We start from the raw sequence: 14406 nt of genomic DNA on the forward strand, positions 1-14406 counted from the left end.
AGAGAGAGAGAGAGAGAGGGGGGGGGGGGGGGTCGTTTGACATTTGCACAACAAATCATCACATTTCACATCACATCACATCACAATCATCACATTTATTAGAAGTGAGTGAGAGCGACGGGATACCCACCTGCTGCACATACTGAGGAACATCCTCCACCTTCTCAAAGGATGATTCATTGGGTGTGAGCAGGAAGAACACGGCCCGGACCCCCGTGGAACCCGAGCCGGGCTCCACAGCTTCAGCCATTGACAGCCACCCGAGTCCCCCGCTGAGCTCCAGGTGAGTCTCTGCTACCTGTGCAGGTGTGACCGCTGCAAGCCCACACAAGGGAGGAGGTGGAGGAGGGGGGGTCGATTAACCTGTCTCCTCTATTGACCGTTTAACAGCCTTGTTTTTGTCTGTCTCAAGTTAAGTAGGTCAGCTGCGAAATGGAGAGAGCGTCAGCTCAGGAGCAAACTTCCCACTCACAGGAACCGGGTCCGGGCTGGATCCTGCAGGGTTCAGTCCCTGCGACCTTTTACCGTCCAGCCCCGCTGCCTTCACGGGGGGAGAACCTACCTTCTGTCGGCGCCGGTCAGGACACTTCCAGGTGTGTCCTCCCGAGTGGCTTTATATCGCGAGAGTTTGTGGTTACATAACGGGGGCAGAGTTATGGATCTGTGTGGTGAGACACTGTCAGGCTTGTTTGATGGCTGCTCATCTGTAAAACTGAGTCGAGCATGAATACAAGTAGAAACACTCAACAGGGCCGTAGCAAGGAATTACAAACAGAAAGTCCCCCCCAGCCCCCTTTCCCTCCTCAAGTTTTTTTTCTTTTTTTTCTCATTTTAACCAGATATAACAGAAATTAAAGTGGAAATGTCTCCTAAATTAATATGTATAACCTATATAATATATATATATATATTATAATATCTATCATTTCTTATCAGTGTATTGCTTGCACTTGAAAAGCTGTTGGTAACAGTTCAGTGCTTCTATCTTAAAGAAGCTATTTGTAAGTTTTTCTATCGCTACAAAGCCGTCGTTTCTTTAAAAGAAGAAGAAATGTTACAAGTTCAGCATCACGCTTCATTCATGCATGCTAGCCAGTACGTACAATAAGTAAGTACAATACAACGTATTATAACATTGTATTGTAAATGCAACAATGACTGAAGAACAAAGTAAAGCCAGCTAGTAACAGCTATATGGCAATAGCAAAAGTTATTAATAGCTCCTTTAAAGTTGTGGCAAACTAAGATAACTCCCGGTTTGACTATATATTTATTTGTGTCGTAGCTGGAGCGGTCAATATTATTCACATAGAGGTTCTGCTTTATTATTTCTCATTGTAATTGTCATTCCCTGCCTAACCTCCAAGCTGCAAATTATTGTTCTGCCTTTGTGCAGATTAAACAAATGAGATAAAACATGTTAATCGGTGAGCTCTGGAGGTGCCGGTGCAGTGGGTGGATTTTGCGACAGAGCCGGGTGTTTCCCACTGTTTCCAGTCTTTGGGTGTATATGCTAAACTAATCTACTGCTGCCTTACATGTAACAGACATATATGAAAATCGTATCAGTCTTCTCATAGATAGTAAACAACCAGTTTTGCTTTAAATATCAGTCTTTAAAAAAAGATACTGAAATTAGCTTCTAATCCACCATGTGAAAGTTTTTTTTTGTCGTAGTGTGTAAACTCCCCTCAGATTGATAAGAAACCCAAATTCCCCCCAAAAATACACAGAGGACATTAACTCTGTGTCCTCAGTGAAAGCCACAGTCCTGGTACTCATAGCAAAGAAGTGTTTAGAGAAACCCATAATCAGATCAGGTTTGTCTGACCAGATGGAAAAGTAACTGAGGGGGGAAGGAAAGACGAATAACAATAAAGGGAAAAAGTTTTGTGCAGGCTGAGGACACTACTTTTAACTCTTTAGATACACTAATTACTAAACATCATGTTATTAAACCCAAACGAAGCTATTTTTCCAAAGTTATTGATAAAAAAGTTTGAAATACCATGTTTTTTAGCTTAGTGTTGCTGCCTGATATCGCTAATCTACCCATTGGACAACTTTACGTCAGTTATACCCTTAAGGACTATCTGTAGACTGTTGATTAATTCATAATAATCAGTATCAGATGGGTGTAAATTATATAAAGACATATAGAGACAGTGATATAATAAAATATGCTGCCAGTAATGGCAGTGTGTCACATGTTGTTAGCTAATGACATTAGCCATTGCTACAGATATGTGAAATCTGAGAAATGTCCAAGAACATGTTCATAGCGGTTTAAAGGCTGGTCACCAGGTAAGATTTAGTCGCTGAAGTTGACTAGTATCAACTCTGTCCATTGTTTGATATAGTGCTTTAATGAATGGCGGGGAGAGGCCATGCGCTAACACAAGTAGCTTGGACCTCAGCAACTGATGGGAGACAGAGGGTGTCGAGGGGCTAGTTCAGGGGTCGGCAACCTTAAACACCCAAAGAGCTATTTGGACCCGTTTCCCACAGAAAAGAAAACACTGGGAGCCACAAAACCCTTTTGACATCTAAAATGAAGATAACACTACATATATCGTTTTTTACCTTTATGCTATGTATAAAAAAAACTATAGTGTGTTGCATTTATGAAATCAATGAACTGCTGCAGAGAAAACGAAATTACCAGGGGTTGAAAAGCTCAATAAATTAAACACGTTTTATTTTAATGTTACAAGATCGGACTAAAATTAAATAAAATTTAAATTAAATACTCATTATTTATTTTCCAAAGTCACAGGGAGCCGCAGCAGAGGGGTGAAAGAGCCACATGTGGCTCCGGAGCCGCGGGTTGCCGACCCCTGGGCTAGTTAAATAATAAAACAGCTTGTCAGTGTGGCTGTTCAGTTAAAGTATAAACACACTGTATGAACCACTTCTTTACTTGTGTAAATCTGCCCTTCGCTTGCAGAGGGCTGTGTGTTGAGGGGGTTTATCCTTTGACACACTTACATGTAAGGCCTGGTTACACAGCTGAGTACCTGCTCTTTGCCTGGGTGAGGGTCGGTTCAAGGACAGTTTAAAGGTTCAGGTTATCGGCGGTGTCACCTGAGAGAGGACCCAGTAGATTTATGATTGCACAGCCTGATTCCCCCTAATGATCGGTCAAAACAACACTCGTGCTGTGCTTCCATGGAAATGCTCACCCAAATGTCACTTGCTATCAGGAGAAAATGCAAAATTAATGAATTCCTCAAATCGTGCCTGCCTGCCTTATGATCATGGAGATTATTTAGTTAAGAGACCAAGGCCCATGTTCTTTTTATTGTATACAGTTATACTGCATCAGTCCTGTAGGTTAATAGAATCAAGAGGAACGTTAAAACGTTAATTTATACGCACGTATTGACAGTTTTAGGCCAAATGTGCTTAATATTTTGTTGCTTTTTTTATTGAACAGTCAAGAATCAGGAGACAGACATCAGCTGGTCGTTGCAGGTGACATGAAGACCATATTTGGAGGCGAGTCTGCTGGGACCTATACTTATATTGTGCAGAAGTTAGATTAGTGAGGCCCAGTGGAAAAGGTGAGTGTCCTCCATACTTTTCTCTGAATTGCAGTTGCAGTGTTTAAAGTAAGAATCACGTTCATCCCGTGGATTGCTTTGGGGGAAAGAAGAAAAAAAACGACAAACCTCACATGCCGTGCGAGGTGCGTCCTCAAGCAAATTAGAATGCACAATCATAATGTGGTGAAAGACGAGATCAAGTCATGAAATTATTTTCAACAGGATTTTGTAACAGAATACGATCCTTTGCGGGTTCTCCCTCTCTGAGTCTTGGCAGGAATCCTGACCTTACCCTGAGGCAAAGGTGAATTTAGCATGCGCCCCCATCACCAGCTTTCTACACTCTGTGCAATGTTTAATTCATTTCAGCTTTCACTCCATGAAACACAAACACATCAGCCTGGATTCATCTGGATGGATGGACGCGCACATGGAAAGACATGAAATCATAAGAAGTTCCATTTACCACTGGTTAAATTTTATTCAATTTGCAACTGTCCCTGAAAAGATTTAATAAAATGATTATTTCAGGTTTCAGAATTGTTTACAAAATGTCATCACCAGGCAGAAAACTAAAGAACTGTCAGTGTTTATTACTGCATGAGCTGAATAGTGTGGGTATAAAATTACTGTTAAGGTAAGACAATACTGAGGAATATTTACAGATCATTTATATTAGCTAGGCAAATTTGACCTCCTGGCACTTGATTTGATCAATAACTCAATTACATTGTAATTTACATTCTATACAGTAGAAACTGATTGAGGCGCAGACTGTATGTTCAACAGTGCAAATCAAAGTCGCAGCCTGCTTCTCTCAAGGCACACAACATGGAATGTTTACAACAGTTTGACTAAATATGATTTCCAAAATGTACGTTAATATTCTGTGAATTTCTGTAGCCAAAACATCACATTTCATTATTTATAAAATTCTATTTTTGGCACTTATAATGGAAATTTTTAACCAATGGCATTTTGAAATATTTCACCTTTTTGCTTTATGTGCTCAGTTCTTGAAATATACATTTTGCCTGCATGATGACTGTATTGTCTAACACACATCGTTCCACTGTACACTGTACACTTATTTAGCATCGTTGTATGACGATGGCGAATCAGCAAACAACAGTCCTTCTAAGGACAGTCCTGAGGCAGAGGCAGGGCCTATACTCGGAGGAGGTGGGGGGCGGGGGTGGGGCGAGGATAGATGTGTGTGCATCATAAGTGGGCGTGCTCGGAGCTCTGGTCGCTGTCGTGACTGTCCTCGTTGGCTAAGGAGTCCGTCGAGTGGTGGAGCGCTGCGATGCCAGAGAACTCTGACGGCAGCAAAGTCCCCTTTTTCACGTTCACCAGTTCTTTCTCTCGAGCTGCTGCCCCCTGCTGGCCGCCCTTCACTCTTTTCCACTTCATCCTCCGGTTCTGGAACCAAACCTTCACCTACGTGGTGGAGTAGAGAGAAAATGTCAAATTCACGGCTCTAAAGCTGACAGCATACAGTCACAAAAAAAAATAATCTAGAAGCAATTAGGAACCTTTACAGCTTGACAGCAACTTTCTCCAAAAGTTTGGCAGCTATTTCTACAGCAGCAATTATGTGAGCATGTACTGTTCCATCTGCCACTTGGCGTCTACCTGTTTTTCCCTGACTCAACAGCCTCGACCGTATTTACGTCTCTCAGATTGATGATTAAGCTGTTGCTTAAAACACTTTGCACGTCAAGTAGCAGCAGAGGCTCCCTGAGTGTCGACACATGCGCTTGAGGGGAGGAGGAGGAGGAGAAGGGATGGGGTGGGGGTGGGGGTGGGGGGTGGGGGGGGCGAAGTGCTCACTCCTGTCACGCAGGGAGGGGGGGCTGGGTTTATTTTTGGGGAGTGTCATTCCGAGGGGACCATGTGGTCACATGGCGAGGAAGTTAGTTGACAGCACAAACGTTTGTCTTACACGTCAGGGGCGTACGCCGTGCTGAGTACCACCTCGGATTCTTTACAAGCCTCAGAGCCTTTTCTGAGAGCAGGGGGAGGGGGCTGGGGGCTGGTGGAGGGTGGGGGGGTGTGGGGACTCCAGCAAAGGGATCACTTATTTATGCCAGGCTCTAATGTCAAACCAAACATGTGATCCTCAGGGCTTATGTGCACACACACACACACGCTCCTTTAAATCACAACACATCACACCATAGACTCTGACCTCTATGTTCATTTTAACCCTTCATTGCTCGTTTAAGCAGCGAAGCAGCATCAATATGCTGCTTAACTCCTTTATTTTACAGCATGACACATACCAAGAAAGACACTACTGAAATACATAAAACACAGCAAGCACTGACAAGTCAAAACCACAACAAGTCAGCTAGCTTAAAACTGGGCTAAATTTAGTTGGAATTGAAGGTAATGTACAGGTCAGCCACACCAGGTGTTTTATCAGCATTTTCAGTGACTATATATCAGTGTGTCATTACTACTTCACACTGAGATTTAGTCATTTAAATGATTAAATAACAACAGTTATATGTAACATGCAGGTCTAAAACAACATTCACTTTTCAACCAAATTTAGTGGTTTTGATTTATTTATTTACTAAAAATATTTGTGCACTCTTGATATTTCAGTGCAAAACTTCTATCTTGAAGTCTTTACTTTTTCTTTCCTATGCTGGTTTAAACTCTCACCCTGCAGCAAGTTAGTCCCTGTAGCTCCAGCTCTGCCATCTTTGAAAATACTCCGTTTTTCACAGCATAAAACATCCATCAAATTTCTCCAAACAGCTCATGCAGCATAAATCGAGCGCCGTGGCCAACTGATTGTAATGCCAATATTTACCTCACTATCTCCTGCTGTATAATTTCCCTCCCGACGAAACTGAGGTCGCACACAACTTCTGCTGCATGAGCTGCAGAAATTTCATGCACATTTAATGCTGTTTCGAGCCACAAAAAGATTAATTGCAACGGTCTGGGAGAAGGCTGAAGTGGAATTATGGTGGCAATCTCTGTGCTCGGTGGCCCTGCGGAGTTAAATGGAGCTTTGCCTGACGTGTCGGTATTTAGAAGTATTCCTTCAAAGTTTTTTTTTTTCAGTTTTGTAATATTAAGCAAAAGCAGATGATCACTTACACAGTCTGATATCACTTTTCATGTCACAGTTTCCAGTTGCTTTTGGATTGATGAGAAAGATCTTAAATGTGACTGAGCAGGTTTACAACTCACTTTACTTTAGAGGCCATTAAAACACACCTGCAGACTATTTCATTCACTGGGAGATTCCTCTTTGTGATGTTTTTATCCGACGCCCCTTACACAGAACCATGAGTGTATTCTGTATATTTTTAGCACGGTTGGCCCCATCGGGGAACTGAACCCCAAACCCTGACACACTGCTGATGTTTTCAGCTCACTGAGCCGCAGCAACATGGATCGATAGGCTACTGGGGCGGTAGTCAGAGGGAATACAGCAAAGATGTGCTGATTTAAGATGTTTATGTGATGCATTTGGTGAAGGAAAGCAGTGATTTAAAAACAATTTCTGATGGTTTTAAAGACATCCAAGGTTTGTAAACTTGAGGTTTGTACCAACTCTTGGTTCATTTAAATCATGACTTTTGACTTTTCACTGACTTTATTAAATTAAAGTTGGGACTATTTATTCATAATTTGCATTTATCTTTTTTATGTTACTCTTTTAATTCCTATAGTCTCTTTCTATTGACTAGTGTTGATTTTATATCTTGTCATGTTTGCCCTATATAAAGCACTTAGGTATAGGTACGAGGATGTATACGAATAAACCTGCCTTGCCTACAGACCGTTCTCACAGGCTGACATTTAAATAAGGAAAAGCAGGTGTAACCAATAACATCCATTTAGGCGTCTCAGTGAGCTGTGGCATTGAAGCAGCATGCACAATAAAAACTCAGTTTTTAGTTAATGCAAGTGATACTTTTTGATGTAGCATGACACAAGATACACGTCTTTCCAAAGACGTGATCTATGAGGTTCACATATCCTTGGGATCTTAAGTTGTGAGGTATCACCTGAAACGCTCCAGTCTGTTCTTCACATTCAGTCTATCACACTGCAAAATATCACTGGCAAGGTGTCAACTAAGTGTGACTTATAGCTTCCAAACGGGTGTCAGAGAACAACAGGCTGTACGCCGTTTCCTTCCCCTAACCATTCGTCTCCTGTTATTTATTTCATCTGCCTGCATTTTTTACAGCAAAGCGGCCCACGCTCTGAGACCAATCTGGGCTTTGCAGGGGCAGTGGGAGAGAGGAAGTGGCTTGCTAGACAGCACTTCCTTCAACCCGTCTCCCTGTCTTGACTGTGGCCCGCCTGAAAGAATAGACAGGAACATCTGGAATATGATAGTCCCGTCACACAGCCACATCTGGAGCACAATAGCCCCTCGCACCAGAGTTACAAAAACACAGTAGCGAGCTGAAGAGCCACGTCACTGTCCCGAGGCCACCTCTGTTTTCACAACATGGCATTAATGTGCTAATGTGGGGGGGGGGGGGGGGGGGGGGAGGACAAGCAGCTGTGGGTAGGCACATACTTGTCTTTCAGTGAGGTCGAGATTGACGGCGATCTCGTAGCGCCTTAGTCTGGTCAGGTAGTTGTGGTGAGCGAACTCGGCCTCCAGCTCTCGGATCTGCTCCTTGGTGAACGCCGTCCTCTCCTTCCTGGGCTTGCTGCTCACGTCTGACTTGTAATTTCCGTCCTGGGACTCTGAAACCAAACACCACACAGGTTTCTCTTCCACTCAGGGCAGATTTATATGCAACAAAAATAAAAATAAAGTGAATCTTATGTGGCAGGTGCGAGTCAGCAGGGGGAAGAAAGGAGGCAAGGTAAGGGAAACAATGGGAGCTGTCAATCACACTTTATTGTTCAGTCATTGTTTATGAACACTTTAAGTGGCTGGAAAGACTCACGGGCGGCTGCACATGTGTGCCTGACTGTGGCAGCTGTGCTGTTACAATAAGCTGGCCTTTACAATGCCAACATGGCTTTAATTTTTCTTTGTCTTAAAGGAATCTGCTTAAACCAGCCCAAAGCAGCTACGCAGGATACGCATTTCTTTTTTATGTAAAAACTCCTCATTTGGTGGTAACACCTGCCGAAGTACCACTTTTTGTAACAATTTTTTTCTTTCCTTTTTCAGCTTTGAATCTTTCAGGATGACAGTGAAACAATGATTCCTGTAATCATAAGATGATTGTTAAAAAAAAAAAAAAAAGTCTTAAAAACATTATGCATGTGTAACATAAAATATTACCCACTAATATAATAGAAAGCATGCTGTGGAAATTTAATGATGTATTTCCCTTTAATGAAAATAAGAAAATATAAAAGAACACATGCGAGCACTAAATTCAAGGAGGGGACTTGCAACCATTAGTGTGTTTCCTAAAGAAAAATTGTGGATTGAATTGAATTGTGAATATGAAATTTAAAACAGACATTCCCAGGATGTGTCATCTCCTTTTCAGCTCATCACCCCGGAAAATGCTTTTTGTTTTGGCATATCCGAAGAAAACTTTCCGAAGAAAACACATACGGTTAATTTACCCTCCAAAACTTTCCTATTGTGAGCAGCCTTTGTGGCTTCACTGTTGGGCACGCTTCAGTTGCACATTGCACTCGAAGGCAGCAGCGATTGCATGCAAATTCATCTGCGGTCCTGTTCTGCAGTGTGTGCTAATGCAGCAGGCCTGTGTCAAGCCAAACTGTAAATAGTCCTGCAGTGCGAAGGTCTGCAGCCACGTCAGAGGAGAAACGATCTCTTCACCTAAGCTGTCTCTCCGGAGGGGACCCCTGTTGGTTCTGTTTTTCTGCCAGAAAGAGGATCTTCCTTCTAATTAAGTGTGTGTGTTTTTTTTTTCAGAGCAAAATAACTCCCTTGAGAGGCTGAAGAGTAGATGAGGGTAAACTGAAACTGCTCTACAAAAGTTATATTTGTATGGCACTTGCACAGTTTTAGAGCCAAGGACAAACAAAACATATATAAACTGCAAGAATTCCCGCACGAATTTTATGAAATGAAACAGATCATTGCTTGACCCGCAGCCTGTGTCCGGCTCCCCCCTTGACCTTGCCTCTCCCTCCCTGTAATTTCAAACCCAGCGCTCCAAACAGTGTATGGCTGATTGAAGCAGGCCCTCGGACATATTTACCCACTCTCTGTCTCTGGTAAACACAGACACTGTGTAAAGAGAAATAAAAGAATAACACAGCCAGCTGCTGCAGACCAGCAGCCCTGGAGTTAAAACGAGCGGCAAGGCTTTTATGACACAGCCACTACACCACAGCAATTAGGTCCCCGCTGTAACTTTCATCTCTCCACAAAAAAGGAGGAATAATATGAGAAAAATACATGCACCCAGACGGGGCACGTCGTTTTAGGGTTCCCAAATGAACCGGGCTCGGTGCAGGAGGGACCCTCTTGAAAGCAAGAGAGGACAGTCCATATGTTGACCTGCTGATTGTTTTTTCTCATGTATTTTACTCACAGCTGTGCACATGAGAATGAAATCAAATGCATCAACACATCTGCAATGTTTTTTTCTAAAACTTACTCAAAGAAAATTTGGCCGCCACCAAGAAGCTTTCAGCACCTCACGCCTCCTTTTTACAACACCGCCTCAACAAAATAAGACTTCAAGCACCTTTTATTGTTCCACACAGAAAATCTAGTTAACTTTTTAAAGGACGACCACTCCCTTGACAGCGCAAGTCTTTGCAAATATAACCCAGGAGCTCAGCGGACAGACACTCTGCAGGGCTTAAAAACTGCCCGGCTTGCCCAGAAGAAAATGAACAGGTTCCCCCAGAAACCAGACACCCAGAATACCAAGGAGGTGGCTCATCTCATTAGCCCACCCTGTGGCCCTACTTGAGGAAACAATCAGAACTGAGTGTTAGACACAGAAAGTTGAGATGCTTCAAAGTTGAAAAAAAAAAAGGGTGTGGGGGGGGGGGGTAAACCTAAGCATGGAAATGAGCTCTCAGGTTTTGTTATTGTTCTGTATCTAAATTCAGGTTTTGCTTAAGTTTCTGGTCCAGATGGTGAAACCTAATCAGGGCTCTATCTCATGCAACTGGCTGTGGTGTGATATTTAGACAGCTGATTGAGTCAGCAACCTTGCTAGCCCCCTAATAATCAGCGTGATTGGTGTTAGCGTGGAGAGAATGTACCGCACATGTAATGAGTATGCAGTAACTATTGTTACAGGGGACGAGGGATTTGGAGGCTGAGGCTGAGGTTTCCAAATAAATTGACAAAGGAGGAAAGGAAATGGGAGGTGGTGTGTTGAATTTGTGGATTAGATATACTATTGCAACATTTTGCCTGTGGAGAACGGGACATTTAGCACAAACAGAACTGTAGAATTGAAAATTAAGGCTTTGAGCCTCTTGAAAAGCTGGGATAGCGTTGGCATGTTTTATGTTGCAGGATGCCTTTGTAATTTTTCAGCACATAACATCTGGAGTTCCTGTTAAATCACTGAGGAATATGGATTTTACCCTCTCTTTCTAGTATTTGGTATTATTACAAATACATGTTTCCAGCGCTGTTACACTGCCGACCACTTACAGTCAGTTAAGAATTAGTCCTGTTATTATTTTGCACATTTGAGTTATGCAAGCTGCAGCACCAGCCGGCCTGTCAGAGGGAACACACACTCCCAGCATCCCGAGTGAAAAACTATTCACACACAGTTATATCAGTCAGTGGTTAAAATGCAAGTGATTCGCTGTGCATACAAAGAGGCCTTTAATAGGCTGCAGGATCAGCGCTGCGGGCCCCGCAATCCTCAAATGGACAGAGAGAACACCGAGCACACTTTCCCTGGAAAACTAAGAACTCTCACTAATATCACGTTCCCTGCGAGAACTCCCGCGACCCGGCCTCGGCAGTTTGTCATGCCGTGATTGATTATTGTGGTGACTGCAGGTTGGAAATGTTCTGCAGGTCATCAGAGAGGTGCTACCTATTTGAGTACAGTCCTAAAAGAGGGATTTTTTTTGTTTTTGAACCTCTGTTGTTAGAATTTGTGTTTTATATATTATCATTAAAATACAGCTTATATAATTCTGGCTGTCCCTCTTTAAGGACAATGTAAAGCCTTAAACACAGCTGCATTATTTATGCTTAAAAACAGGGCCTGTGATTATAAAGATTAAGGTCAGACCTTCGAGAGACCTGCAGCTGCGTTTAGATGCCAAGTCACAAATTTTACAAAATCACAAATTAACTAACAACAGAAAAGTGGCCTTGAAGTTTACAGTGCAGGTGCACTTCACTGTGCAGAACATTCACTATGACTGTTGAATATATGAAAGTAAAACTGTGTAATAAATCTCTCTGACTCTCTTTTAGGCACTTTTCAGAGGAATGTGCTGAATATTTACTTGGGATAGTGAAATCATTTATAACCCATGAAAAGAAGAACCATAAAAATATCTGATTCATTTATTATTCTTTCATATTGAATTAAATAAGATAAATTCATGTACCATTCTGTCAGGATATATATATACTTAAAAATGACATCTGCAATTAGTGTCTTTGAGCTTAGCATTGCTTTTGTCCAACGTGACACACTTTCATTTTACTTCAGTAAACCTGACCTGATTTATTTGAACCGCAAGATTTAGACAAGAAAAAAGCCTGAAAGCTCTCGGCCTGTCGGGGTGTTTAGTGCGGCGCGAGGCGCCGGTGTAGTCTTTTACAATCCATGACATTAATTCTTTACTCTGTGCCTCAGTTTCTGCCCTCTGAAGAGTGTCGCAACAAACCAGATGTGATTTTTAAACAAAACATGGCAGCAGTCAGATGTGCCCACACAGTTATGATGTGGCCTTTGCTCCACGCTTCAGTCTGTCTGCTGCAACACCCTCGCTGCGCGTCAGCCAACACCTACAAACTGCTTTTCAGACAGTTTTTTGTTTTTCTATCAGAGCAGCAGAATCTCTGCAGTTATGTGCTGTTGAAAGATTTAGAATGACAAGTACAGATGTTTGTGTTATTCTTCAGCTCTGCTTGGAATTTCTTAAAGTGCTGATATTTATGTGATGATGTTTATCTAACTAAAAGACTGAGCAAAGACATGCTGGGAACGCCTCAAAAAGAATCTGACACTAAGGCTGGTTGTGATTTCTGTCAAAAGCAGATAATTTATTTATGATATTTACAGAGGACGAAAATCTCTGCCATTAGGATTGTTACAGTTTTTCACTTGTGACTTAAAAAGTGTAGTAAAAGACTGTGGTCTAAGTTCCTCTTACCTGAACTGTCACTTTTCCTCTTGCTGTTCCTCTTCTCGGCCTCAGCAGGTGACAGAGTCTGTCTGCCAAAGTCTGCAGGCACACAGGAGGCCCCTGTAGGGGTACTGCCACTGCCCAGACTGGGGGTGCTGGCACACATACTAGGCCCGCCAGGATGGCCAAGGTCGGGGGGTGTGGGTCCACTGTCGTGGGATGAGTGGGAGTGCGGGTGGCAAAGGTTGTGGCGTGTGGTACCACCGGGCGACGGCATCTGTGGGATATGCCAAGATGCATGGTGCTGAGGTGGGTGATGATGCTGCTGGGAGGGCAGGTGGCTGCGGTGGGGGTGGTGGTGGTGGTGCTGCCCGGGGAACAGGCCGTCATCAGCCGGGTAGCTGGAGATGATACATGGTGCCGGTGAGGAGGTGGAGGAGGAAGAGGATGAAGAGGCCAAGTCGGGGTAGGAGACGTGGTCCGAGCGTCCGTGCAGAGTCAAGGGAGACTGGGTGAAGGCGGGATGCAGGGCCTGTGCTGGGGCGTGGGGGCTCCGCAGACAGCCGAACAGTGTGTGATCCATCGCGTGCAAACACACACGGCCCTCCAGGAAAGGTGAGAAGGGCAAGTGAAAAAGGGTAAAGTTACTAAATCAACCAAGAACAAAAAAGATCACCAGCACATATCCAAGATGCTTCTCTTTTTCCCTTGACAAACCCAAAAACTTTTTCCTTCAATTCAAATAGTCAGAGCAGAAAGTAAAGTGTGTTTTGAAATGGGTGTCCTGTGGTAATCCGGAGCGTGCGGCCAGTTGCCAGGCTGTACAGGATAAACAGTTAGCCCAGGATAAGCTTCAGCAGAGCCTCTCAGATGTCAGGAGGAACTGGGGACTGGAGCTCGAGGCTAGGAGCAGAAGGAGGTTCCTAGGAACTGCAGAACGAGGGGAGCCGGCAGAGGGGATGTTATAAATAGGGTGTAACGTGAGAGGGAGGCTGGGTCACAGACTGCATACGCGCTACTGACCACATACATATGATCACCCTCCAAAAAGCACAGCACAATAAATCTGTACTATTAAAATGGCTGAGCCTCAGGAAAGAAGGCAATTTATTTTGGACTTGGATCTGACCTCCGGTGGCCATCTTTTTTCCCTGCAAGAAAACAGCCTTAATGGTTCATGGGTGTGGCTGGGGGAAGGGGGAGAAAAGGGAGGGGAGGTGAGGGAGTGTGGAGAGATGGGGGGGGCACGGGGCGAGGTGTCAGGGGTTAACTCAGCATGTCACCCTGTCTTTGTCAGTTTTGACCCCTTTAAACACAGTTAGTCTTGTGGCAGTCGGTGAGGAAAAGTTTCCTTTGCACACGGTGTCGTCTGCTTGGGTCTCATGGTCCTGTGATGTTGAGAGCTCAAGTTTATCACCGTATTTGTGTCTTTCTGCTACTTTAAAAGGAATATGAGAAGTTTTATTCCAAAACAATAATCAGAAAATAAAAAAATATTTATTGCAGTGCAATAGGATCATATTTAAAATAAGGGTTAACATTTTGTTGTCCAATGGAGTGACCAACTAATCTTTTAAATCAACAACAGTCCATT

At 43.3% G+C, this 14406-nt stretch overlaps 2 protein-coding genes across 2 annotated transcripts in view; both read right to left on the reverse strand.

Annotated features, from left to right (window-relative positions):
• agmo (alkylglycerol monooxygenase) overlaps window positions 1-563 on the reverse strand; it is a 51966-nt gene extending 51403 nt beyond the window's left edge. Inside the window, exon 1 of the mRNA XM_071470803.1 lies at window positions 131-563. Coding sequence (XP_071326904.1) covers window positions 131-250 — 120 coding nt within the window. The 5' untranslated portion in view covers window positions 251-563. The remainder of the gene's footprint in view (window positions 1-130) is intronic.
• Window positions 564-4001: 3438 nt separating this feature from the next.
• The window catches only part of meox2a (mesenchyme homeobox 2a), a 39042-nt gene continuing 28637 nt past the window's right edge, over window positions 4002-14406 (reverse strand). Inside the window, exons 2-4 of the mRNA XM_071470804.1 lie at window positions 12840-13416; window positions 8104-8276; window positions 4002-4985 (exon numbers count right to left, since the gene is read on the reverse strand). Coding sequence (XP_071326905.1) covers window positions 4767-4985; window positions 8104-8276; window positions 12840-13395 — 948 coding nt within the window. The 5' untranslated portion in view covers window positions 13396-13416 and the 3' untranslated portion in view covers window positions 4002-4766. The remainder of the gene's footprint in view (window positions 4986-8103; window positions 8277-12839; window positions 13417-14406) is intronic.

This window comes from Trachinotus anak, unplaced genomic scaffold (assembly GCF_046630095.1).
Source record: "Trachinotus anak isolate AG129_WGS33_773 ecotype Australia unplaced genomic scaffold, CSIRO_AGI_Tana_v1 ptg000032l, whole genome shotgun sequence".
Taxonomy (NCBI): domain Eukaryota; kingdom Metazoa; phylum Chordata; class Actinopteri; order Carangiformes; family Carangidae; genus Trachinotus; species Trachinotus anak.